Below are 26,346 nucleotides of genomic sequence, written 5' to 3' on the forward strand. Positions count from 1 at the left end.
GGCCTGGATATCAGGGAAATCCCTAATATTAAGAATAGTGCTATAGGAACTTTACAGTCACTATGATCAGAATGGATTTCAGGTGTTATGTTCTCATTTGAAATGCCTCCAGTCAGTGCACAGAAGTCAATCTATTTACCTCACAATGATGAAGGGACAGTTTGAATCTCTCAAGATTTGACCTTTTGGTTCCACCTGAGTTTCAGATTCATAAGCCATCAACTCTAGATAGTGAATTACCAGCTGTGAGTTTTCTCTCCGGATAATTTCACTCTGATTCCACACTCAGATCAAGACCTATCCTTCTCCAAAAATATATCCTGTACTATGTGTATGTTCCATTTTGCAGTCCTTTTAGAGACCTGTATCATGCTAAATGGTGTTTCATCTTCTTCACATTTGTTAATGTTATTATCCAGTGTTGCTAGTCCTGAGAGACATCAGCAACTAGCTTCCAGTTCAACAGCACATTCCCCATGCTATTGTTTGCTTTCTCCACTATCAAATTCTACGTCTCAGTACCTAGAAACTATGATGGTTAGCTTTAGTTAATGCTTACAGATGGACAGATGCACCTCATCTATCATTCACATCAAGAAGCTTGTATATAGCATATTATTTAACCTTTCCATGTGTAAGGGAACTGTTGTCCCCTTACTAAAACTCAGTGGGGGTGTTTTGGTTGGCTAGTTCCCAGTACCAAAAGAAAGGGGAAGGGTCGATGGGAAATCAGGACCCTGAAACTGACAGTCCCCAGGAATAATGGGGAGAGGCCAATGCTGCAGGTCGGTTTGATTGACAGGGCGGGCAGGCTAATCAGGGAGTCAGGAGGCCAGGGGGGTCCGTCCCCCCGGTGAACTGGAATTGCCTGGGTCAGACAGCATGGGGCCGAGCTAAGGAGAAAGCAGGAGCCTAAGCTGAGCTGGGGAGCAGAGCTGTGCCAGATCCAGAGGGGCCAGAAAAGCAGCCCAGGAAGCAGGCCAGTGCTGGGAGGAGAGCTGCAGCAACCAGAGGCAAAGGGGCCAGAGAAGCAGCCCAGAGAGCTGGAGGCAGAGGAGCAGCAGCAGTGCTGAGGCAGAGTGGAGCTGGGGCTGGAGCAGTCCGGAGCTGCGTGCGGTGAGCGGCTGGCAAGAGCAAGGGGGACCCTGGGCAGCAGGCCCAGTGCAGGGAGACACCCCCAGCCAAGAGGCCTTGCAGGTCAGACTTGAAAGGGGATCGTAACCCCGACAGGATGGGGGGGACACTGGGAAGAATGGTCCTGCCACCTAGAGCCTGAGAGCGTGACTACTGCCAAAGCAAGTGTCTGACCTGCAGCATCCCTGCAGCACAACCAGGGCCTCAGAAGGAGCCTGGGACTTGTGAGGAACAGACTGAATTTCCCTTACATTCCAGAGAGTGCTGGTTGTGATGTCCCCGTGCCACAGAGCAGGGTTATGTGTTTTCCTTGAGCCTTTCCCATTTTTTCCTTATTTTTTAAAATTGATTGCTGTTTAATAAATTGTATTTGCTTTGAACTGTATGTAATGATCAGTGGGTCAGGGAAGCATCCAGTGCAGAGAGAGCACCCCGGAGTGGGGACACCCTAGCCCCTGCCCTAAGTGATCACAACAAGGTTGAGGGTTGAGCCCCGCAGGAATCCTGGGCCCAGCCTTGTTGGGGTTACGAGGACTCTGCCACACAGGAGAGTGGAAGGGGAGCCCTTGAGGTCAGGCAGGCCTCTGGGTAAAGGAAGTGGGAGCGAGGACTCAGATCCTTTCGCTAGCCCATTTCACTGGGGTAGTGTATAAGCCAGGACAGTTCCCCATAAGCTGGACCATTCCCCGCTTACACATGTATTTAATGGTATGTTATTCAGCCTTTCCATGTATTATGCTATTCAGTTACATAATTACTGTTCATTTTCCCAGTATAAGTTATAACACACATTTCACTGATACTTTTTAAAAGTACATATAAATCTTGCCTAATATAGATATACTATATTTTCTTACTCATCAATTGTGATAGTGGTGGATTGTGCTATAATGTCCCAAAGCTTTATGGTCTTATCAGATGATACTGAAGAGACTCTCTCGTTATCAGGGTCAAAACAACATCTTGTGATTGTGCTTCTGTGATGACCTATAATAAAAACCAAAACAAGAATATTACCTAACTTGTAATTCTGCTTCCTTGAAGATGCTATTTTCAGGATTCTCACATCTGGATCTCAGCTCTCTAGTTCAAGAAAGGCAGAACTCCCTAAACTCTTGACTTTTTTTTTTCCCACCGAGGGCAGTGAGTAGGAGCACAATCCCCCTTTCCTCCCCAACTGGTGTCATACAAAACACCTGAACTAACTTACTGCCCTTCAAACCATCCAGTCCTGATTAAGTAGGAAATGAAGGGAAAAAAACAAACAAAAATTAGCCAATAACAAAACAAAATGTTTGAAAATGTAATCTGGCAAAAGGTAGGACAATAAAATATCAAAGTAAGAAAAAATTCCCTTCTGAACTCTGAGAGGAGGTAAGTAGGTTGAGTAAATAAGAATATCATATAAAATGATACCTTCAGAGAAGCAGGTCAGTATTCCCCCTTCTCTAATGATATCTTCTAGCCAAGATTCTAATTCATGGAGTGTAAGCAGCTCTAGGAATACCGCCAAAAGAACAACCTCAACAGGCAACAAGAACAAGTCCAATAACAATAATGTGAACAAGCAATTAAACCTTGGGCATGAAACAACAGTGGAGGTGGTGGCTTGGATTCCCTACCTGTTACCACTAACAGTCTTGGCCTGGTCTACACTACGAGTTTAGGTCGACTTTAGCCGCGTTAAATCGAATTAAGCCTGGACACGTTCACACAACGAAGCCCTTTCTTTCGACTTAAAGGACCCTTTAAACCGGTTTCTTTACTCCACCTCCGACGAGGGGATTAGCGATAAAATCGGCCTTAGGGGGTCGGAATTGGGGTAGTGTGGACGGAATTCGACGTTATTGGCCTCCGGGAGCTATCCCACAGTGCTTCATTGTGACCGCTCTGGACAGCACTCTCAAATTAGATGCACTGGCCAGGTAGACAGGAAAAGCCCCGCGAACGTTTGAATTTCATTTCCTGTTTGCCCAGCGTGGAGAGCACAGGTGACCACGCAGAGCTCATCAGCACAGGTAACCATGATGGAGTCCCAGGATCACAAAAGAGCTCCAGCATGGACAGAACGGGAGGTACGGGATCTGCTCGCCATATGGGGAGACGAATCAGTGCTAGCTGAACTCCGAAGCAGTAAACGAAATGGCAAAATATTAGAAAAGGTCTCCAAGGCCATGAAGGACAGAGGCCATAACAGGGACGCACAGCAGTGCCGCGTGAAAATTAAGGAGCTAAGGCAAGCCTACCACAAAGCCAGAGAAGCAAACGGAAGGTCCGGGGCAGAGCCGCAAACATGCCGCTTCTACGCGGAGCTGCATGCCATTCTAGGGGGTGCAGCCACCACTACCCCAACCGTGTGCTATGACTCCTTCACTGGAGAAACACACAGGGAAGCGGGTTCGGGGTACGAGGAAGATGAGGATGGAGAAAATGTAGATAGCTCACAGCCGCAAGGAAGCAGAGAAACTGGTTTCCCCAACAGCCAGGATATGTTTATCACCCTGGACCTGGAACCAGTAACCCCCGAACTCACCCAAGGCATGCTCCCAGACCCTGAGGGCACACAGGGGACCTCTGGTGAGTGTACCTTTGTAAATATTACACATGGTTTAAAAGCAAGCGTGTTTAATGATTAATGATTAATTTGCCCTGGCAATCGCGGCCAGTACAGCTACTGGAAAAGTCTGTTAACGTGTATGGGGATGGAGCGGAAATCCTCCAGGGACATCTCCAGAAAACTCTCCTGGATGTACTCCCAAAGCCTTTGCAAAAGGTTTCTGGGGAGGGCTGCCTTATCCCGTCCGCCATGGTAGGACACTTTACCACGCCAGGCCAGTAGCACGTAGTCTGGAATCATTGCATAACAAAGCATGGCAGCGTATGGTCCCGGTGTTTGCTGGCATGCAGACAACATCCATTCCTTATCGCTCTTTGTTATCCTCAGGAGAGTGATATCATTCACGGTCACCTGGTTGAAATGGGGCAATTTTATTAAGGGGACATTCAGAGGTGCCCGTTCCTGCTCTGCTGAACAGAAATATTCCCTGCTGTTAGCCACGCGGTGGGGGGGAGGGGTGAAGTGATCATCCCAGAGAATTGGGTGTGTGGGGGAGGGGAGTTATTTGGGTTTGTGCTGCATGTTAACCCTGAAACCGCAGCCCCTCCTTTTACATTGCAAACCCATTTTAAATGGCCAACCCAACGGGTGCTTGGTATGGGAAATGAGAGCACTACTGTTTGAAACCATTCCCACATGTTAAGAAGGTTAAAAAAGCCAAAAGACTATGTCTTACCATGGCTGCCTGCAAGCTGAAATCTGTGGCCTGGCACTGCGTGAGTGATGTCTCACACCAAACCGGCAGGCCCTCAATATAAGAGGAAAAATGCGACCTTGTAACGAAAGCACATGTGCTGTGTAATGTGAACAGCAAAATTTAACGTGAAAGAGTGTACCCATTGTTCTCTAAAATGTGTCTTTTTTAACCTCCTCTCCCTTCTCCTCCACCAGCTGCAAATGTTTCTCCTTCACAGAGGCTAGTGAAGATTAGAAAGAGAAAACGTAGGACGCGTGATGACATGTTCACAGAGCTACAAATGTCCTCCCACGCTGACAGAGCACAGCAGAATGCGTGGAGGCAGTCAATGACTGATTACAGAAAAGCACAATATGAACGAGAGGAGAGGTGGCGTGCTGAATCGCGGGCTGAAAATGATAGGTGGCGTCAGCTTGCAGACAGAAGGCAAGAGTCGATGCTCCGGCTGCTGGAGCATCAAACTGATATGCTCCAGCGTATGGTTGAGCTGCAGGAAAGGCAGCAGGAGCAGAGACCGCCGCTACAGCCCCTGTGTAACCAACAGCCCTCCTCCCCAAGTTCCATAGCCTCCTCACCCAGACGCCCAAGAACACGGTGGGGGGGCCTCCGGCCACCCAGTCACTCCACCCCAGATGATTGCCCTAGCATCAGAAGGCTGGCCTTCAATAAGAGTTAAAGTTTTAAACTGCAGTGTGTCCTTTTCCTTCCCTCCTCCCCCACCCATCCCAGGCTACCTTTGCAATTATCCCCCTAGTTGTGTGATGAATTAATAAAGAATGCATGAATGTGAAGTAACAATGACTTTATTGCCTCTGCAAGCGGTGCTCGAAGGGGGAAGGAGAGGGTGGGGTGGTTGGCTTACAGGGAAGTAGAGTGAACCGGGTGGGGGGGGGGGGCGGCGGAGGGTTCATCAAGGAGAAGCAAACAGAAGTTTCACACCGTAGCCTGGCCAGTCACAAAACTCGTTTTCAAAGCTTCTCTGATGCGCACCACGCCATGCTGTGCTCCTCTAACCGCCCTGGTGTCTGGCTGCGCGTAATCAGCGGCCAGGCGATTTGCCTCAACCTCCCACCCCGCCATAAATGTCTCCCCCTTACTCTCACAGATATTGTGGAGCGCACAGCAAGCAGCAATAACAATGGGGATATTCTTTTCGCTAAGGTCTGAGCGAGTCAGTAAGCTGCGCCAGCGCGCTTTTAAACATCCAAATGCACATTCCACCACCATTCGGCACTTGCTCAGCCTGTAGTTGAACAGGTCCTGACTCCTGTTCAGGCTGCCTGTGTACGGCTTCATGAGCCATGGCATTAAGGGGTAGGCTGAGTCCCCAAGGATCACGATAGGCATTTCAACATCCCCAACGGTTATTTTCTGGTCCGGGAAGAAAGTCCCTTCCCTCCAGCTTTCGAAACAGACCAGAGTGCCTGAAGACGCGAGCATCATGTACCTTTCCCGGCCATCCCACGTTGATGTTGGTGAAACGTCCCTTGTGATCCACCAGGGCTTGCAGCAGCATTGAAAAGTACCCCTTGCAGTTTATGTACTCGGTGGCTTGGTGCTCCGGTGACAAGATAGGGATATGGGTTCCGTCTATCGCCCCACCACAGTTTGGGAATCCCATTGCAGCAAAGCCATCCACTATGGCCTGCACGTTTCCCAGAGTCACTACCCTTGATATCACCAGGTCTTTCATTGCCCTGGCAACTTGGATCACAGCAGCCCCCACAGTAGATTTGCCCACTCCAAATTGATTCCCGACTGACCGGTAGCTGTCTGGCGTTGCAAGCTTCCACAGGGCTATCGCCACTTGCTTCTCAACTGTGAGGGCTGCTCTCATCCTGGTATTCTGGCGCTTCAGGGCAGGGGAAAGCAAGTCACAAAGTTCCATGAAAGTGCCCTTACGCATGCGAAAGTTTCGCAGCCACTGGGAATCGTCCCACACCTGCAGCTCGATGCGGTCCCACCAGTCTGTGCTTGTTTCCCGGGCCCAGAATCGGCGTTCCACGGCATGAACCTGCCCCAGTAACACCATGATTTCCACATTGCTGGGGCCTGTGCCTTGTGAGAGGTCTATGTCCATGTCAATTTCCTCATCACTCTCGTCGCTGCGCTGCAATCGCCTCCTCGGCTGGTCCTGGTTTTGCTTTGGCATGTTCTGGCTCTGCATATACTCCAGGACAATGCGCGTGGTGTTCATAGTGCTCATAATTGCCGCGGTGATCTGAGCGGGCTCCATGATCCCAGTGCTAGCTATGGCGTCTGGTCTGAAAAAAGGCGCGAAACTAGTATCTGACGGACATAGGGAGGGAGGGGCGAGTGACGACATGGCGTACAGGTACAGGGAATTAAAATCAACAAAGGTGGCTGTGCATCAGGGAGAAACACAAACAACTGTCACACAGAATGGCCCCCTCCAAAGATTGAACTCAAAAGCCTGGGTTTAGCAGGCCGTTGATTTGACGGAGGGAGGGGGAAGCAAATGAATACAGAACAAATCTATTTTTTACATCTTAAGACGACGGTGCAGCATGACTGATAGCCCTCGGCATCTTCTGGGTGCTTGGCAGCAAATACTGGGCGCTTGGCAGTTAGTGTACTAAGACTGATAGCCACATTTTTCCTGTTGCACGATCTGCTGCTCAGGGAAGACTCTGCTAACGTGCGATGATCCAACTTGTAATAGGAAAAGACTACGGTTACCAGTCGTAATACACCATCTACTGCCAAAAGGCAAAAGGCTGGTGCAATGCAGCCCTACAGCTGCCAGCACCGAGATCGCCGATGAAGGCTACCAGTCATGCTGCACCATCTACCGCCAAAAGGCAGTTAGCTGCTGCTGCTGTGTAGCAATGCAGTCCCACGTCTGCCGGCACCCAGATGACATATGGTGACGGTGAGCTGAGCTGAGCGGGCTCCATGCTTGCCGTGGTATGTTGTCAGCACAGGTAACCCAGGTAAAAAGGCGCAAATCTATTGTCTGCCGTTGCTCTGATGGAGGGGGAGGGGCCTGACGACATGTACCCAGAACCCCCCGCGACACTGTTTTGCATCATTTGGGCATTGGGATCTCAACCCAGAATTCCAATGGGCGGCGGAGACTGCGGGAACTGTGGGATAGCTACCCATACTGCAATGCTCCGGAAGTCGACTCTAGCCTCGGTACTGTGGACGCGGTCCACCGACTAGAGCACTTAGAGCATTTTATGTGGGGACACACACAATCGGCTGTATACAACCGATTTCTATAAAACCGGCTTCTATTAATTCGACCTAATTTCGTAGTGTAGACATACCCTTAAAAACCGTAAGAGCTTGGGGAGATAGTTCCTCCTATTTTACACTAGGGAGCTGGAGTCCAAGGGTGAGAATCCTGCACAAACATCATATTTAAAAAATACATTATTTCATGACGTACTCCAAACTGATTTTAATTGGTAATTTATAACAATTCTTTTAAATATCCTAGAAAGAATGTCATGTCAAAATAGTCACTGATGACTTGAGATAACTCACTCTGCTAAACCATTCTCGCTAACTGCCTGTGAAAGAAGTAAATTGGATTATATGCAGGCAATCCAAACTTGCAACCCCTGGCAGGTCAGGAAGTTGATATGCTAGTTCTTTAGAGGAGGGCACAGCACTTTGCTCCTTAAGCACTGATTTTTAGCTAATATGAGGAATAGTGTAGGCAGCAGCTATCCTATTCTCTAAGCAGGGAAAAGGGTGTTGTGGTGCTGTCACTACATGAGAGAAGGATTAAGAGCCTATATCTAAGACAAAAGGAAATTTTGAAGTAAAAAAGGTAAGCAATAATCTTGCAGACATTATCTGATTTAATTTGACAACATGCATTCCTCACAGATCTGGAGGGATAATTATACTAGACTGAAATATCATACAATAGAACAACTCATTAAGCCAGGGATCGGCAACGTTTGGCACACGGCTCGCCAGGGTAAGCACCCTGGGCGGGCTGGGCCAGTTTATTTACCTGCTGATGCGGCCAGCACATCGCTCGCCTGCGCCGCTTCCCGCCGCCCCCATTGGGCTGGGACGGCGAACCGCGGCCAGTGGAGGCCGCGATCGGCCGAACCTGCCGCGTCAGCAGGTAAATAAACTGGCCCGGCCCGCTAGGGTGCTTACCCTGGCGAGCCGCGTGCCAAACGTTGCCGACCCCTGCATTAAGCAGACTGTGATAAACATACAGCTAAGGATAGCATAAAATCCCTCCTTTACCTGTAAGGGGTTAAAAAGCTCAAATAACCTGGTTGGCACCTGACCAAAAGGACCAATAAGGGAAGAAGAACCTTTCAAATCTGTGGGGGGAGGTTTTGTTTGTGCTCTCGGGACAGAGAGAGGGACCAGGCAGGAAAAAAACCTCTCCTAAAACCCTACCTGAAATAAGCATCTAAGATTACAATAATTGTAAGTAAAGCAAGGAAATGCGTTAGATTATCTTTTGTTTTAGCTTGTGAATTTTCCCTATGCTAAGAGGGAGTTTTATTCCTGTTTTTTGTAACTGTAACGTTAAGTCCAGAGGGGAGTCCTCTGTGTTTTAAATCTTTTATTACCCTGTAAAGTTACCTTCCATCCTGATTTTGCAGGTGTGTTTCTTTTACGTTTTTCTTTATAATAAAGTTCTTCTTTTAAGAACCTGATTGATTTTTAGTGTCCTAAAAACCAGGAATTTGGTCTGTGCTCACTTTGTTAACCTATCGGTTGGTATATTCTTCTCAAGCCTCCCCAGGAAAGGGGGTGAAGGGGTTTGGGGGGATATTTTGGGGAAACAGGAACTCCAAGTGGTCTTTTTCCTGAATCTTTGTCTAACTCACTTGGTGGTGGCAGCAATACTGTCCAAGGACAAGGAAGAATTTGTGCGTTGGGGAAGTTTTTAACCTAAACTGGTAGAAATAAGCTTAGGGGGTCTTTCATGTGGGTCCCCACATCTGTACCCCAGAGTTCAGAGTGGGGAGGGAACCCTGACACAGTCCTATGAAACTGTAGACTAGCAAATATAAATCTTATATTTACTATCAACATATTACCAAAGTGAAATTCTATTATGAAAATATTGACTCCTCATTGTCTTTGTTATATTAGTTGTCAGCTATTCTGCAATGAGAACATGTAAACATGGCACAAGTAAAACTTCATGACACACAGTAAAACTTCATGACACACAGTAAAACAATTATCTTTGTAAATACTTCCTATCAACAAATAAACATCTATAGATGTTGAAATCATATTCAATCAACAGATTAAAGTCATATTAATCTAAACATTAATTTACAATAGTCTCAACAATGGGATTAGAATAATGAAAAGTAATAAATTGGAAAAAGTTAAAGGACATTTGAAGTTCATGGTACAACTCAAAATCCAGTATATCATATGTGGGATTTTTTTTAGCCACGGTATCATCCAGTTTGTATACAAAACAAGCTCATGGAAGGGTCTTGTTTTATAACAACACAAAAGTCCCCAACACACAGTTCAGTTGAAAGGATACAATAAACTCCAGCAAAAGCAACACAGTGCATTGGAAAAGTTATGGGATACGTTAAGTTTTCCTCAGTTATGAATAAATCTCAGCTATGTTGTCTTTTGATCAATAACTTTATTAAAACATATCCTTATACTATGCTTTAAATTAAAATTTAAAATTCAAAGGAGTAGTAGCTTTGTAGATTTTTCTTTTTTTGCTAATGAATCTAAAAATAAGCCACTAGCTCACCATTCCATTGATTTTTAAGCCTTCAGGCCCTAATCTAGCAAAATACATGATTAAATTTTAAGCATGTAATTAGCTCCATGAAAGTCAATGTAAACCAACTCTGGCCTGATAGTGTCCCTTTAAAGAATAATGGAGCTGTTGTCCATCTTGAAACTACATTCAGCTGTAGTGTACTTCTGACTTTTAAGAACAAGCAATTTCAGCAAAGCACTTAAATACATGTTTATATTTTAATTTATGAGATTGCTCATGTATTTAGGGCTTGATTCTGCAACATGTTGAGTGAGCATCTTCAACTCTCAAAGGCTTCAATGGGAGTTGAAGGTGCTCAGCATATCCAAGAATCAAGTCCTTAAACATGTGCTGATGTGCTTTTCTGGACTGCGGTCTCAACACTGAAATTGCTTTCAAAGGGGAATTGTGCTTAAAAATCAAAACCACTGTCAGGCTAATTTTGGTCCACAACATAGTTTTGATAAAAACAAGTTCTTACAAAGTCTAAGACAAATAGAAGTTTTTCCATTAACTTTTTAAAAACAAAAACAAAGTCACGGAAATATTCTTTTAAATCAAATAAACATGCCCTTGCAGTGTTTGCATCCCAAATATGTGTTATTGTGCCAATTTATGAAACCCAGAAACTGACTATAAACCAAAGTGATATTAAATAGTCGATTTTTTACAGAGCAAAGAGACGAAATTTTAAAAAAGAAAAATTGAATAAATTGTGAAAAGTAAATTAGATTGTTAAAAACTGTAACAATCTAAAGTGATATTTGTAACAAATAACTGTAGTTAGTTTAGCTTGACAAGACAATACGTTTATGTACATACGGAGAGAAAACACACAAGCCTTCTTGGTTACTGCAAAGCAACCACTGTAATTCAGTCTTACATGTTTATCTATGAGTCCACAAGTGGACTCATGCACCATGTTATCATTGATCTATCTCTTATCCCATCTTCCTCCAGTTCCTGATGCTTTTATGATAGCATAGTAGCTATTACAGAGGTTTTGGGAAGAAAACAGAAGGAAATATTAACTCATGTCAACGGACTTGGGATACACAGAATGCACAGAGCCCATCCAAGCCCCTCTACACCACTTAAAGAGCTCATGAGGCTTGTGCAGACCCAGGGGATTACATTGGCCTTAAGTAATGCAGGAAGCTTAACCAGTCCTAGTGAACTGGGATAAATTCCATCATCAGTGCACCTCAAATGCAGCACTCACATTAGACAACACCAATCTACTGATCCTGAAAAAATCTAGAATTAAAAATCCTCTGAGGAGTCTATTGCAGAAAACAAACACTTCAGAAGGAGAGGAAAAAGATGGGAGAAAAGAAAGGGTGAGATGCAGAATGCTAACCAACACATATGGTTAAGATTCTTGCACACACTCATTTGAATACACATTGACAAAGCTGAACAAAGTGTAACTGGACAAAAACATCCTATAGAAATAAAATCCTGATGTTCCATATTCACTGCCATGTGGAGGGCATGTCTGTGATATGTCTTCTTAAATACTGCTTCCCCTCCTCACACATTGGTTTGTTTCCCAACCTCACAAAAGATTGTTTGAATCCAATAGATCTTGAATTTAATATTAATCTAGTTTTTGACTTTCTTTATGCAATCAAAAATTATCTCATCAGATGCAAGACTCAAGAACAGAACTAAACAATGTGAAGTATTAAAGTCTTACCTTGGACATATGCCACCGTTGTGGCATTTACTGCATCAGTAACACATATAGCATTTTCCATGTCCAAGCCAGATACCACATATTTACCATCACATGAAATATTACATGAAGTTACAAGGCCTTCTTGGTCTACAGTCCACTGAAGAAGAAAATAAACCGTTTTGGAAGTCATGCTTTTTGGGATTAGTTATCACATAGTTTCTTATCAGCTCTTCTATAATCAGTAAACAGGCTCAGAAGGAATAGTTTTTGCTACTGTTTGATATTTTAATGAACTCTGATAAATGTGTGTTTACAGTATTTCAATTTTTTTAAACCCACTTAATATTTTGCATTAGCAGGAAATTTAAAATTAGATAGCACCGGCCAGCTGAGATCATAAAATTGGCCAGAAATATTAAATGAATTAAACCTCAAGGTAGCCTTCTGGGGTAGGTAATCATGCCTATATTATTTTACAGATGAGGTAACTGAGGCATATCAAGAAATCGATTTGCCCTAGGTCACACAGTTAATCGCTCTCACAGCTGAGCCTACAGTCTCCAACTAGACCACATTACTGCCCAACGTGAGGATTGCATTTTTTTACTGTACCTCCAACTTAAAAATCTTTATGAATTTGATAATGTTACCAATTTCTGCTAAAAGCTAAACTCATTGAAAAAATCAATACATACAAGCATTTTTCCTGTTTCCATATCCCAAGCCTTTACTGTTTTATCATATGATGATGTTATCACTCTAAAAATTAAGCATATTAACAAAAACAACAATCAACATTTCCATTAAAAGAACTCAGACTTAAAATGCTGTTAGTATAGAAACAATAAAAAGTTGTCTTTGTGGGGGAAAAGCAAACACACACCTTCAGTTCTCTGTTAAATTATTTGTTCTCCCTACTTTCCAATACATTTAAAATAAATATATTTTGTTTTTATATTTTTGCAAAAACTATTGCCCAAAAAAGGAGTTAGTTGGAAATTTTGAAATAAAAGTTGGAATTTTTCGCACTAGAAATTAACAAAAGAATGCCTTCTAAGTAATTTGGAGTGCAGACAGCCTATTCATTTTCATTTCGTCCTATTACAAGTTATTTAATTATCACTAACTTTAGAATGCATGTAAAGCAATTATGGTGGGTTTGCTGTTATGAATGTGAAGTATCTTCGTTGCTAGTTATTTGCATTTTCAGGAGTTGATATTGCTGCGTAACACCACTGACCTTGCTATGCACAAATACAAAGCTACATTACACAACAAAGCCATTTAATAAAGTTTACTAGAAACTGACAGGTTTTCTTAAAACATTCCCACATATTTGAAATACATTTATTCTGAATGTTAAAGAACATGATAATTATACTTTATTACCATAATGGCTTTTCACTTGTTCAGTTTTTGACCAATTTATTACAGTGTCACTGAATATCATTTTATACAAGTTAAACATGAAAATGGAATTTAAATATATTAAAAGAATAAAAGGAACCTAGATGGCAAGGAATTTCATACATTGATCTTCTGACAATTGACAATGTATTTTCTGCTCTTCAATAGACATCATCTAACACATAAAGGCCATATCTAGTTTATGTAACAATGCTATTTTTGACTGGAAACAGATATAAAGGTCAACAAACTATGAAACTCTGCTTGTCTTTTTAGCAATCTTCAAAAACTCAGACAACAGCAAAAGGCACCATTAGCATAATTAAAGTGTGGTGACCAAAGTTTTTTTTGTCAATCTTCCAACTTGATTGGAATTGATCTAGACTATGCTCCACTGATAGCAATACCAGGAATAATACCCTTAGTGACATTGCTTGACCTACACATTCAACTGTTTGTGTATTCCACAGCTCTTGTAGTGATTAATGTCCATAGCAGGCCATTAGATAAGATGCATCTCCTGACAAAATTATAACAGCTGACTGCAGAGATATAGAATGCTGATAAACAATACAGACAAGACAGAACTTTTTTGAATATATAAATTCCAATGTCAGAAGAAACCCATGATCCTAGGCTAGTTCTCAAATTATTATTCATTTACATATCTCTAAATACATAGAGTTTACAGTCTAATCTAGACAAGTTCTGTGTCCTGAAGAGCTTGCTCTAACACTCACTGAAGCCAAATGAAACATTCCCATTCCTTAATGTGCATTGCATCGGGTTCTAAAATAGAAAGTTTTAAAGAGTGTTGGACAAGTTTTTGGTGAGAATAAGATCAGAAGAATTCCTGGAAGAAGTGAGTTTTAAGGATCTGAAAATAGAGACAGAGCTTTGTAGACATGAGACTGTTCCAAGTGTAGGGCTAGCGTGAATGAAGGTGCAAAAAAGAGGAAGGAAAAGAAAGAGATGCAGAGGATAAAGAAGATAGAGAACAAGGGGAATGAGAAGACATAACAGCAGGGGCTAGTTTATGTTGGACCTTTAAGGTAAGGAAAAGAAGTTTGAATTCACTATAATAAAAGATAGGAAGTCAATGAAGAGACTCAAGGAGGGGATGATACAACTGGGACAGCAGGAGACAAGATGAGTTCATCCACTTTGGGTAGACTGGAATAGGGAGAGGAGAGGAAGTCCTGAGAAGAGAAGTTTAAGGCATTTAAGACAAGAAATTACTAAGACAAAGGGTTTAGCAGTGGGAATAGTGAGGAAAGCTGCACTTTGTTAATATTACTGCAAACAAAAATTACTTGTTTGAAGATAACACTTTGCAGGGACCTCACTCTTGGGTCTTGTGCCACCAGCATAAGTCATTCAGGAAATTCTCCAAGGTCTTAACATTTATGACTGTAGGCTGGCTCTGGGATTCCCCTCAATTGAACCTGCTCCCACTTCACAGGCCCCAAAACATTTCAGATAGTTACTTTCAAGACTGGGAGGCAAGAGCTCCACAAAATCTTGCACTACATAGTAAATACAATAACCTTCTCTGCCCCGTGTGGATGGGTGAAGAATCCTTCTTCAGAAAAGTAGAATTACAAAGTAAATAATGTTCCATTCTCTAAAGACACCATCATCTCATGATTCTTATTCTGGGAGAGTAAAGAGCATGGGGAATGTCTCACAATAAAAACAATCTAATGGTGAATACTGCTGAAGATAATGTGTATAAAACCATGCTTATATATTAAGAAAGAAATTACACTATGAGGCCTGTGTCTGCAAGAAAGAGACTTTTTTTTTTTTTTTTTTTTTTTAAATGAAAGCATACGTCTCTGGCAGTTATCTGACATGCTGTAAGATTGCTAGAATCGATGATCTCTAGCAACATTCCCAGTCAAGTTAATATCTTTTGAAATCATGCTTGAACCAGCAATCTGACACAAGGTCTTAGCTAGATCAGTAAACTAAATTATGGGCAAGTCTACACTTAAAATGCTGCATTGGCACCACTGTAGCGCTTAAGTGAAGACTGTATGGAGAAGCTGTACCCAAGAGGCGGTAGCAATGTCGATGGGAGAAACTCTCCCATTGACATGGCACTATCTACACTGGGGGTTAGGTCGGCATAACTACATCGCTCAAGGGTATGGATTTCTCAAACCCTTTAGTGGTAAGCACCCTGGCGGGCTGGGCCAGTTTATTTACCTGCTGAAGCGGCAGGTTTGGCCGATCGCGGCCCCCACTGGCCGCGGTTCGCCGTCCCGGGCCAATGGGGGCGGCAGGAAGCCGCAGCCAGCACATCCCTCGCCCGCACCGCTTCTCGCCGCCCCCATTGGCCCGGGACGGCGAACCGCGGCCAGTGGGGGCCGCGATGGGCCGAACCTGCCGTGTCAGCAGGTAAATAAACTGGCCCGGCCCGCCAGGGTGCTTACCGTGTGCCAAACGTTGCCGACCCCTGGTCTATAGCATAGACCTGGCCTAAGTTTCTCTCCTTCATTCTGTCAGAGGAGTTTGCTACAATGTGGCAAACACAGTTTGGCTGCTAGTGAACTTCTGTAGGGTCTCATAATTTAGGAACCTTTTGTCCAATTCACATCAAATTTGGAAGAAAAATTCTACTTTGGCCTCAGAAATAACATACCAGTTTTGAGGTAATGCCTTTTTTGTGGATTTGAGAGAGGAAACCAATACTGAGCTTAGAATGAGTGGACTGGAACTTTAAGTATGTAGTGTAATCATCATAGTCATTTCTGTAAATGCTATTGCTCTAAATATAACAGAATACTGTTCCAATAATTTAGTGTCTAATTTCAAACACATCTGTTTACACCAAAACAATCATTCATATTACTGCATTATAAAAGTAATATTAAATGGTTGAAGATAAGCTAACTGCCATAACAGTTTTTCTATCTGTACTTGTTTAACTTCTGTACTTCAACGCAACTATTTCTGTGTATTTAGAAAAAATTAATTCAATTTCCTCTCTAACAAATCTATCTATATGGAAGCATCAGAGCAATACTCAGTTTATTTGTTCTGAGTTTCGTTCTGTTTTTTTTCATTTGCTGTAAAAATGTAACACCTAGCAGTCAAATAGCACCACTTTCTCCTCTCTATTTATACTTACATATGAACTACAAATGAAAGGTCACCTTTTGTTATCAGGAGTCAAGCTGCACTCAGAAATGGGAGCTGTGTGTTTTTCTTCAAAGACTTGAACAGGAACACCTTTTTCAGCATCCTTAAATAAATCCAAAGGAGCTTGATTAATGATTTTGAAAAGATAAAATGCAACATATAAAAGATCTGAAATCAGTGAACTTGGTCTCAGTTGTAGCACCTGATCTGAGAATTAGAATGATTATTACCTTTATCCATGAAAAAAAATGACCTTTCACCTGTTCCACAAATCAATCATCAATATTGGTGTCCTGAGACCACCGCCTGACATGCTGACCAATATTGTCTCATTATGTCCTTTTACTCCATTGTCTGTTTGTATCCACCTGTCGTCTCTTGTCTTATATTTTGACTGTAAGCTCTCTGAGTCAGGGAACACTTTTTGTACAGGGCCTAGCACAATGAGAGCCATGAATCACAAATTTCTTCCCAGAGGAAATTGACAAAACACAACTTGACTTTCCCTCTCTGCTTGGCTCACCTTCTCATCCCCTCATACAATTTTCTCCTCCTTCTCTCCCTCACAGACATTTCTCATCTGCTCTCCTCCTCTAATCCCTCCATTGCCCCTGTGATGCCATCCCATCCCCTGCTCTCCCTTGTGCACACTCTAATCCCCTTGCTTCTCTTCTCCATAACCTTTCACTCTCCTCTAACTCTTTCTCCTTACTATGCAAGCATGCTTTAGTCTCTCCTATCTTAAAGAAACCACCTTTGATCCCACTTGCTTCTCCAACTACCACCCCATCTCCATTTAATCTCTAACCTCATTAAACACACAGTTACAGTCTGTCTGGAGCTCCTCGCCTCCAATTTCACCAGGTCCTCACATCCAAGCTACACATATTCTTTTTGCATAACTTCTCTGAAATACGGCTTTTCCTATCCATCCACACAGCTAATGCATTTATCCAGGCTCTCAGACCATCTCATGTCTCTCTTATTGTAACATTTTTTCTCTGTCCTTGACAAATGCAATCTGGCCCTGCTCGTATCCATTCAGAATTCTGCTGCAATCATCTTCCTAGCTTTATTGCATCAAACATAGTTACTTGTTTCACTTTCAAGGCCCTTCATGTCCTATCCCCTACATATCTCTTATAGGGTGACCAGACAGCAAGTGTGAAAAATCGGGACGGGGGGGGGGAGGGAGGGAGGGTAATAGGCACCTATATAGGACAAAGCCCCAAACATCGGGACTGTCCCTATAAAATCAGGACATCTGGTCACCCTAATCTCTCACAAGGGAGATGTCAACTCCTGCCTTCAGTCACCCATGACATCAACCTCCATTGCCCACTTGATACATTTACAAATACCTTCGTGCTTTCTCGCATTCTGCCTTTCATACTTGAAGGCGCTCCCTGTAAATATCTGTAAAGCTTACCTCATTATCCTCTGTCAAAACCCTCAAACATGACAAAGGTTAGACTACTAGTGTACTGTGACTACTGGCTATCATGCTGACCAAAACTGTCTCCTTTCCTTTTACTCCCCTCCTTACCCTTCCCCCTCGTGTCGTGTCTTATATTCAGATTGTAAACTCTTTGGGGCAGGGTCTATCTTTTGGTTCTGTGTTTGTACAGCCAGCACAATGGGGTCCTGGTCCACAACCAGAGCTCCCAGGTGCTAGGGTAATACAAATAGTAATAATTGAGCTTTACACAATGGGAAGCGCCACCTAAACACATTTCAAATACTGTACAGTAAAGAAAGTTTGACATGCAGTGGTAACTCTAGGTCAACGTATTTTTATTCCTTTATTCATATGATCAAGTTTTTATTTTATATAAGTAGTGTCACTAATTGCAAGGGGATTAATTGAACCTGAATAAGAGTTTTCAGGATCAGGACCTGTGTGTGGCACTGTAAGTTGCCTTACTTGCACATGCCCCTTCAAAGGCTGCTGTGCTGTTCAGTGAAGCTTTACTACATTTGAACCTCCTCCTCACTCCCATCTTGTGAAATGTACACAGTCTGGGGCTTGGCAGCAGCTGCCCCTGACAGGATCCTTCAACTGGAAGTTATTCTGTTCAATTAACAGCTGTGAATGATACAGAGAATTTGAATGAAAGTAAATTTATTTTAAGTCTGATTTTTCTTTCTTATTTTTCAGTGTTCCAATAGCAGACATTAGAGCCATCGTGTCTCTTTCTAAGGCTGAAACAAACAAAAAAACCCTAACTTACAATTTTGTTTTAATTTTTTGAGTCAAGAAAACTGTCTTTCTAGTCTTATCTTGACCAATGGCTCTAAACCTTTCCAGACTACTGTACCCCTTTCAGAGGTCTGATTTATCTTGCATACCCCAAGTTTCATCTCACTTAAAAATTACTTGCTTACAAAATCAGACATAAAAATACAAAAGTGTCACAGCACACTGTTACTGAGAAATTTCTTACTTTTTCATTTTTACTATATATTCATAAAATAAATGAATTGGAATATAAATACTGTACTTACATTTCAGTGTATAGTATATAGAGCCATATAAACAAGTAATTGTCTGTATGAAATTTTAGTTTCTAGTGACTTCACTAGTGCTTTTTATGCAGCCTGTTGTAACACTAGGCAAATATCTACATGAATTGATGTGCCCACTGGAAGAACCTCTGCATACCTTCAGGGTACACGTGTCTCTGATTGAGAACCACTGATCTAGACCATGTGTACTGTGCCTTATTAATTTGTGTTTTCCAAAAGATGTGTGCACTGCCAGTGAAATATTTTCTATTCACAAGAGGAATTCCAAATACTTTCTTAGATACACATTTGATACCTACTCTTTCAAAAGAAACAAAGAGAATTCAAAGTGGAATTGACAGTTTCCCTAGCTCTTTGTTATCAAACCTGGTCTTTTATGAATCCTAACTGGCCCAGCTACTCCTACAGAAGAGGAAATCAGAGTTGTCCTGACAAAGTGGAAGTTATCAGGATAAATGAACCATTGTCTCTCTTATGTGTTGCTTATAAGGAAGCCCTCAACATTCAGGTAGATTCTCTTAGATAGCTCCTGACAAAAAATAACATCTCAGGGAGCGCTGGATAAAAATTTTCTTACACAACTATGCCCAAGATAAGCAAGTCACATCAGACAGTACTAATCTTCCATACTTGAAGAAAAAAAATATTCAATACATTATATTCTCTTTTCAATGAAGAGGCTTTCATGTGTCCCCTCCATCTAGTTTACTTAAGGAAGATTCCGCAATTACCTTATTATTTTTTTGTTTTGATTTAAATCTCTTGACATGCAAGTTTGATATCATAGGTTTTCACTAAAAATAGAAGAATCTATACTTTACAAATTCCAATTCTGTGATGGGATGAGGAGTATGTAGTTCTGACAATTTGATGGAATTATCAACATTAAATTGTGAACATCTTAATGATCCACTTGGCTGGACACATTTATTTACTGTCTTGCCTCCTACAAATATTTCCTTAAACATCACCATTGTAATCATGATTATTTGCTTTGAAACCTATCAAAAAGGGAGCGGCTCCTCAGCTGTTTCATGGGAGGAGCTAAGGATGGAATGAGTCCTGTCTCTTGGATACCCTGGAAGTGTTGAACACTGTGGATGCCTGAGCTGACCCCAAGTAAAGCTTTGTTCTTCATCTATTCCCAAACTTTCACTAGAAAATTTCTTAACATGTCATAATGGAAGCTAAGCATGATATCTGGATAAAAGTGCAGCACTAAAGTTCTCTTTATAGCATCATAGCCTCTACACCTGTATTCACAACATTAAGGCATTACCATCCCTTAATACCAGCCTCAGCAGGAAGTGTTTGAATCAAGTTACAAACCAGTTCATATATGCCAGGCATAATGAATTGTCAGCTGCTCATATGAACGTCAGGTATAGTACTTATCTAAGAATAAGGATCTGGGCCATCTTTTAGAACAGACTGAAATAAATAAACTTCACATCACATCAGCCAGGGTTCTTGTGTGCCTCAGTTCAGGTAACCCTGGTTGCTGTAACCAGCCTAGTTGGAATTTTGTGGAAACCCTAGGTAACTTCATAAAACTGGCCAAGGGCATCAGAGCAGATAGAAAGTAAAGAACAGACAGATTTGACTTCATTGCAAACAAAAGGCAGCACATGAAAAGTGTAAAAAACATTATGCCCTTGCTGATAGCTAAATCTAGTGCCTATAGTGCATAACCCTTGATTCCCACTATTCTCTAAGAAAGACTGTACACATCAAACAATGTGATGGTGAGCAAAATGAACCTCCAGATCAAAAGAAATCAAAAATTGTGTAACAAGCCATTGTTGTGAAGTATTTTATTCAAAGAGCTAGAGCGCTGATCCAGCAAAATTCTTGAGCATGTGCTTAAGTCCACAGCTATTCAGCAGAGCACTTTAAATGCATGTCTAAGTCCTACTGAAGTCAATAGGGTCTACATACATACTTAAGTTCTTTGCTGAGTCAGAGACTAGGTTCAGGTAATTAATGAGGAAAAAACATGACAATTAGGGGAAAAAACCTCATTAACACTATAAAAGCAGCACAAGATGACATTCCCAAGTCAAAACGAAATGTTTTTTTTCCCAGAAAGACTTGACATATTATATAATATTGTAGTAGAGCTCTCCCTCACTAGTGTATAAGAACATTCATCTCCAGGTGCCTACATGGAGCACTGCTGAATGTCAAAGAATGTGTTAAAAGTATGGAATAGGAGCGTTACCACTGTAATTGTACCTGTGAAATAGTTTAGTTATTTTACAAACTGAATAAAATGCTGTTTAGAAGGTCAATTTATGACTCACTCAACCTCCATACTTATATGACATTTCTTGCTTGATTTAGACATTATTATGGCGTGACTGTTGAATTGTTTTAGATTCATGACATACCCAGAGTTTCATTGTTCTGTCATAAGAGCAAGAAAGAATTTTTGTATCTTCAAAGCAGAAATGGCAGGAGCTCACAGTATCACAGTGCCCTCTCAAAATTTTAAAGTGGATCTGTAAATGAACAGAACAAAGATACAGTACATTTTATCTTATATAATAAATCCTTCTTGTTGACAAGTTAGTCCTCAAGAGATAGTCTAAAAGTAATAACCCAATTAGAATATTTTAGTTCCTGCTGTTTGAGAGCATTCACACTCATCTTTCTCTGTTATTAGATTGCAGGTGATTTGGCAGATCACAGCAAGACTTTTTTTTAAGCACCTGTTTGTACATGACAATGATCTTGCTCTTCTTTACGTTTAAAAAAATCTATTTTGATTCTTGAAGTATGTTGTGTACGCTGTATGATTGAAATATGACCATTTATATAATTAATATTGCCACTGTTAGACAATTGCAACAAATCTTATACAAAGTATGTCATGTAAGGTATCAATGGAAAAGTTATAATCTATCAAATGATTATCCTGTTTGTCTGCATGTATCATCTTTGCATCTAAAAGTATGACTATTGACTGTATTTCAAATGCGTTGATGGCCTATTAAGGAATAGTTAACTCTTAATGAGCCACAGAAGAAGCTTGTCCCCATCCCATGAGTCTTTCTGTGGACACTTTAGCCAGAACATGGGTAATAGCCATTCCTATTAGTCATCGAAGCATGCAAGGGCATGTGACCAGTGGTGGATTAGCCACTGGGGCTATGGGGTCCATGCCCAAGGGCCCCGGAGCCCCAGAGGGGTGGGAAAAGCCCCACTGCCCTGACCCCGCTCCCGGGAAGCAGCATCGGGAGTGGCAGTGGGGGAAGCCCCCAGTGCCCACCGACCCCATCAGCAGCCGGGAGCAGGGGAAAGTCCCAGCACTGGGACTCCCGCTGCAGCCCTAGGACTGGAGCTCTCAGAGAGCTTATCTGGTTTTGGGGCCACAGTGGTAGAAGAGCAGAATGGGGGGGACCCTCAGTGGAATAGGGGTGGGGCCATGGGCAGGGTCACATGTGGAGGGGGGAGGAACAAGGACAGGACCACAGGTGGAAGGAGTAGGGAGGGGTCCCCCCACTTGCTCTGGCCCAGGACCCCAGGAAACCTTAATCTGCCTCTGTATGTGATCCTGGACTCCATCTTGTGCCTGTAATTTTCCACAAACTAAGACTGAGAAAAGTTCCCTCCACATGGGAGAAGGTATAAAAACCCCTGGAAGCATCTCCATTTTGGCTCTTTCCTGCTCTGATCTTTGGACTATGGACTTACACTAAAAGGCGCATTCCAACCAATGAACTAAGGACCTTCCAATCTTTTGGAAGTTACCAGAGTCTTTACAAGCCAGCAGTCTGTAACATCGCTGCTTTGAAATGAGTGTATATATTTGTTTTCCTTAACCATTTTAACTCTGCCCTCTTTCTTCTCTCTTATAAATAAACCTTTAGATATTAGATACTAAAGGATTAGCAACAGTGTGATTATTGGGTAAAATCTGAATTATATGTTGACCTGGCTGTGTGGGCTGATCTCTTGGGATTAAAAGAACCCTTTGTTTGATTAAATTGGTCTTAAATAATCACTCAGACTATGCCTTCATCCTGTGTCACTGCAAACCTCCTTGAGCAGGTGTTCATTTTTTCTGCATCTTTTTCATAGACATATGGTAGTGTATTGACTGCTGTTCAGTATCTGTTCTTCAGAACTGACATAATCAGAAAGGCTAAATGAGTTTGTCTGATTTGTCATGAATATTATATTGTGGTTCATTATACATGTAAAGTAACAAAGGATACTTCCAGTCGTCTGCTTTCAGGAGCAATGAATACATTAACAATTTTAAAATATAAATTGTGTATTTTAAGAATTTAGTACATTACACCTGCCTTGTTCTTGCTTTTCTTTCTTTTCCTGGATAGGTTGACACAAGTTCCCCTCCAGTCTTCACAGACAATTGTATGTATGTTACTAACAACACTTTCAGCATAGCATATTAATTATAATGAAACTGTGACGGATTGGATCACAGAAACCCCCCTGAGAGCTGCCAACCGATGTGCCAAGACTACTTCTATTCCTGTTTTCCCTGCCAGCTCAGGACTTCAGCACCCTGTCTTGCTGCTCCAACAGACCCAGGGTCTGAATTACTTGCCCTAAAGCTGCAGGTTTAGCTGAAAACAGCTCACAGAAATGTGTTTGTCTTTAGCACTCAGATGCCCAACTTCCAATGGGGTCTAAACCCAAATAAATCTGTTTTACCTATAAAGCTTATACAGGGTAAACTCATAAATTGTTCGCCCTCTATAACACTGATAGAGAGATATGCACAGTTGTTTGCTCCCCCAGGTATTAACACATACTCTGAGTTAATTAATAAGTAAAAAGTGATTTTATTAAATACAGAAAGTAGGATTTAAGTGGTTCCAAGTAGTAACAGACAGAACAAAGTAAATCACCAAGCAAAATAAAATAAAATGCGCAAATCTATATCTAATTAAACTAAATACAGATAAGATCCTCACCAGTTCCAGAATGCTCCCTTTTACAGGCTAATCTTCTTTTAGCCTGGGTCCAGCAATTACTCACACCCCCTGTAGTTACTGTCCTTTGTTTCAGTTTCCTTTAAGTATGGGGGGGGGAGGGGTGGAGAGGCTCCTTCTTTAGCCAGCTGAAGACCCAATGGAGGGGTCTCCCAGGGGTTTAAATAGACTTTCTCTTGTGGGTGGAGACCCCCTCCTCACCCTGTGTAGAATCCAGTCACAAAATGGAGATTCGGAATCACATGGGCAAGTCACATGCCCATGCATGACTCAGGACTTGCAGGTAGCAGCCATTACCCACATGCTACCTTGAATGTCCTCAGGTAGACTTCTTATGTGGATTGGAGTCTTCCAAACTCTTTTGTCTGTTAAGTGCTTCCTGATTGAGCACCTAATTTGCACATTCCTTTCCCAAGAAGTGATCAAATGTTCTAACTAAGGCTACTTAGAAATCAAGCAATTATACAGCCAATGTTCATAACTTTGAACACACAAATGGTGCCTGCATACAACTAGGATGAACATAACCAGTAGATCATAACCTTTACATAGATATGTTACATGGCATATGTAGCAAAACCCTATTCCAGTTATATCATACATACATTTATAAGCACCCCCCATAAAGCCTTATGGGGTACGCGGTCACAGAAATCATAATGAAATATGCAGTTGAACTATTACCACAATCTAGAAAAGGGCGGAGGGTTTTTTTTTTTTTGCAAAGAGCACTGGTGTTTTGGGTGGGAGGATGAACCAAGTTTTGTAATACACAAATACATCACTGTGGTGCAGGCAAATTAAAGGAGCACATGGGCACTGGGGAGAGGTCAGCCTGCTGGTAGCAAAGACGGGTTAGGCTGGCGATACTTTCCACGGATGGGGGAAGGTGGTGGAAGAAAACATCTAGTCCCAGCTGTCCCCAACTAGCAGCCTCTGGCATGCATTGGCCCTACAGAAACAGGGCAGTCTGCAGCTCATCCCAGTAGTGCTCCTACTGATTCCCCCCAACTCCTGGGGCACTGAGATACCCCCTCCACCCACACACAAAAGAATTCTCCCGCCCGCCCCCCTGAGACCTGCCTCTCCCATATCCCTGCCTCAGGCACTGAGACCCCCCGCCACACACACACGCAGTCTCTCACCCACCCCACCCCCCAGGCACTGAGACACACACATCCCGTCTCTCACCCACCCTGCTCTTACCCCCACTCCCAGGTACTGAGACTTCTCTGGCCCCCGACACTGAGACACCCCTCCCCCCGGCTCTCACCCACCCGCCCGCCCGGTCTCTCAGCCAGGGCACCGCCTTCCCCCGGGCAGGAAACCGTCCGCTCCCCGCCCCCACCTGCGCGAGCCTGTCCTGGTCGCCCAAGCAGCTCTCCGGCTGGGAGGGCCTGGGCAGGGGAGGCTCCTCCAACGCCAGCGGGTCCCCCCCGCCGCTCGCCCCAGCCATCTCCCCGGCTCTGAGGTAACCGCCGCTCACGGGAGCCCCTAGCAGTCACGCTGCCCCCGCTCCCTATTTGGGTGCACTGAGCATGCTCACCCGAACTGAGCATGCCCAGTAACCTTCGCTGTTGCCACTGCCCTCTCTCTGCCCTTACTTCTACTTACGATTTGCTGCCTGCACTTTGGAGAGGACCAAAGGGGGCAAATCGCAGCGGGGGGGCTGTCAGGGTCTGAGCAGGGGGCAGAAATTTACTGGCCAGGGGGTATCAAGCTGCGGCAGGAGAGGGGCTGAAGGGGAAAAATCGGGGGTGGGGGTGGTAGCCGGGGTTAAGCCCAGGGGGGAGACGCTGCCAGACCCCGTGGGGGGACAAAACCCCCCGTTTAGGGAGGGGGAGAGGGGGGAACAGTGACCCCGTGGGATGAGCCACGTGCTGTGCTCGCTAATCTAGGGGCGTGGGGGGTGCAGAGGCTGTTTTCGTTCTGCTCACAGGACTGCATGTCAGCCCCGGAGCAGAGGGCAGGTTCCTGGGGCTGGGGTCTTAAAGGCACAGGCAGCCCAATTCCTGGGCTGTCAAAGCTTAGACACCACAGCTCCTCTCTGTCTTATACAAGTACTGCGGGGCTACGTTACTGCTCCAGCCAGGAGACTGAATGCGGTGAAATAGTGTACAGACACCCCCTCCCTCAAACTCTGCCTCTCACATTTTGAATATGTACAAGTGTCTTCTATCAGTTTCTATGTCTATATGAAATCACTGCAGCTCCTTTCTCTTATATAACGGGCTGAGTTGCTAACTTCCTCCCAGAGCCCACATGTCCGCACCCCCTCCTGTACCCCAATCCCCTGCCCCAGGTCAGAGCCTGCACCCCTCACTCAAACTCCCCATAGCCTGCAACCCTCCTGTACCCCAATTCCATCCCAGAGCCTGCACCCCAAAAAGAGCCGGATTAACCTTTTATGGGCCCGGTGCTAAA

General features: G+C 43.3%; 1 protein-coding gene across 1 annotated transcript in view; it reads right to left on the reverse strand.

Moving 5' to 3' along the window:
* WDR88 (WD repeat domain 88) overlaps window positions 1-25,378 on the reverse strand; it is a 34,317-nt gene extending 8,939 nt beyond the window's left edge. The window contains exons 1-6 of the mRNA XM_065416784.1: window positions 25,271-25,378; window positions 21,349-21,459; window positions 16,447-16,535; window positions 12,574-12,637; window positions 11,897-12,035; window positions 1,992-2,121 (exon numbers count right to left, since the gene is read on the reverse strand). Of these exons, the coding sequence (XP_065272856.1) occupies window positions 1,992-2,121; window positions 11,897-12,035; window positions 12,574-12,637; window positions 16,447-16,535; window positions 21,349-21,459; window positions 25,271-25,378 (641 nt within the window). The remainder of the gene's footprint in view (window positions 1-1,991; window positions 2,122-11,896; window positions 12,036-12,573; window positions 12,638-16,446; window positions 16,536-21,348; window positions 21,460-25,270) is intronic.
* Between the last annotated feature and the right edge of the window lie 968 nt (window positions 25,379-26,346).

This window comes from Emys orbicularis, chromosome 14 (assembly GCF_028017835.1).
Source record: "Emys orbicularis isolate rEmyOrb1 chromosome 14, rEmyOrb1.hap1, whole genome shotgun sequence".
Classification (NCBI taxonomy): domain Eukaryota; kingdom Metazoa; phylum Chordata; order Testudines; family Emydidae; genus Emys; species Emys orbicularis.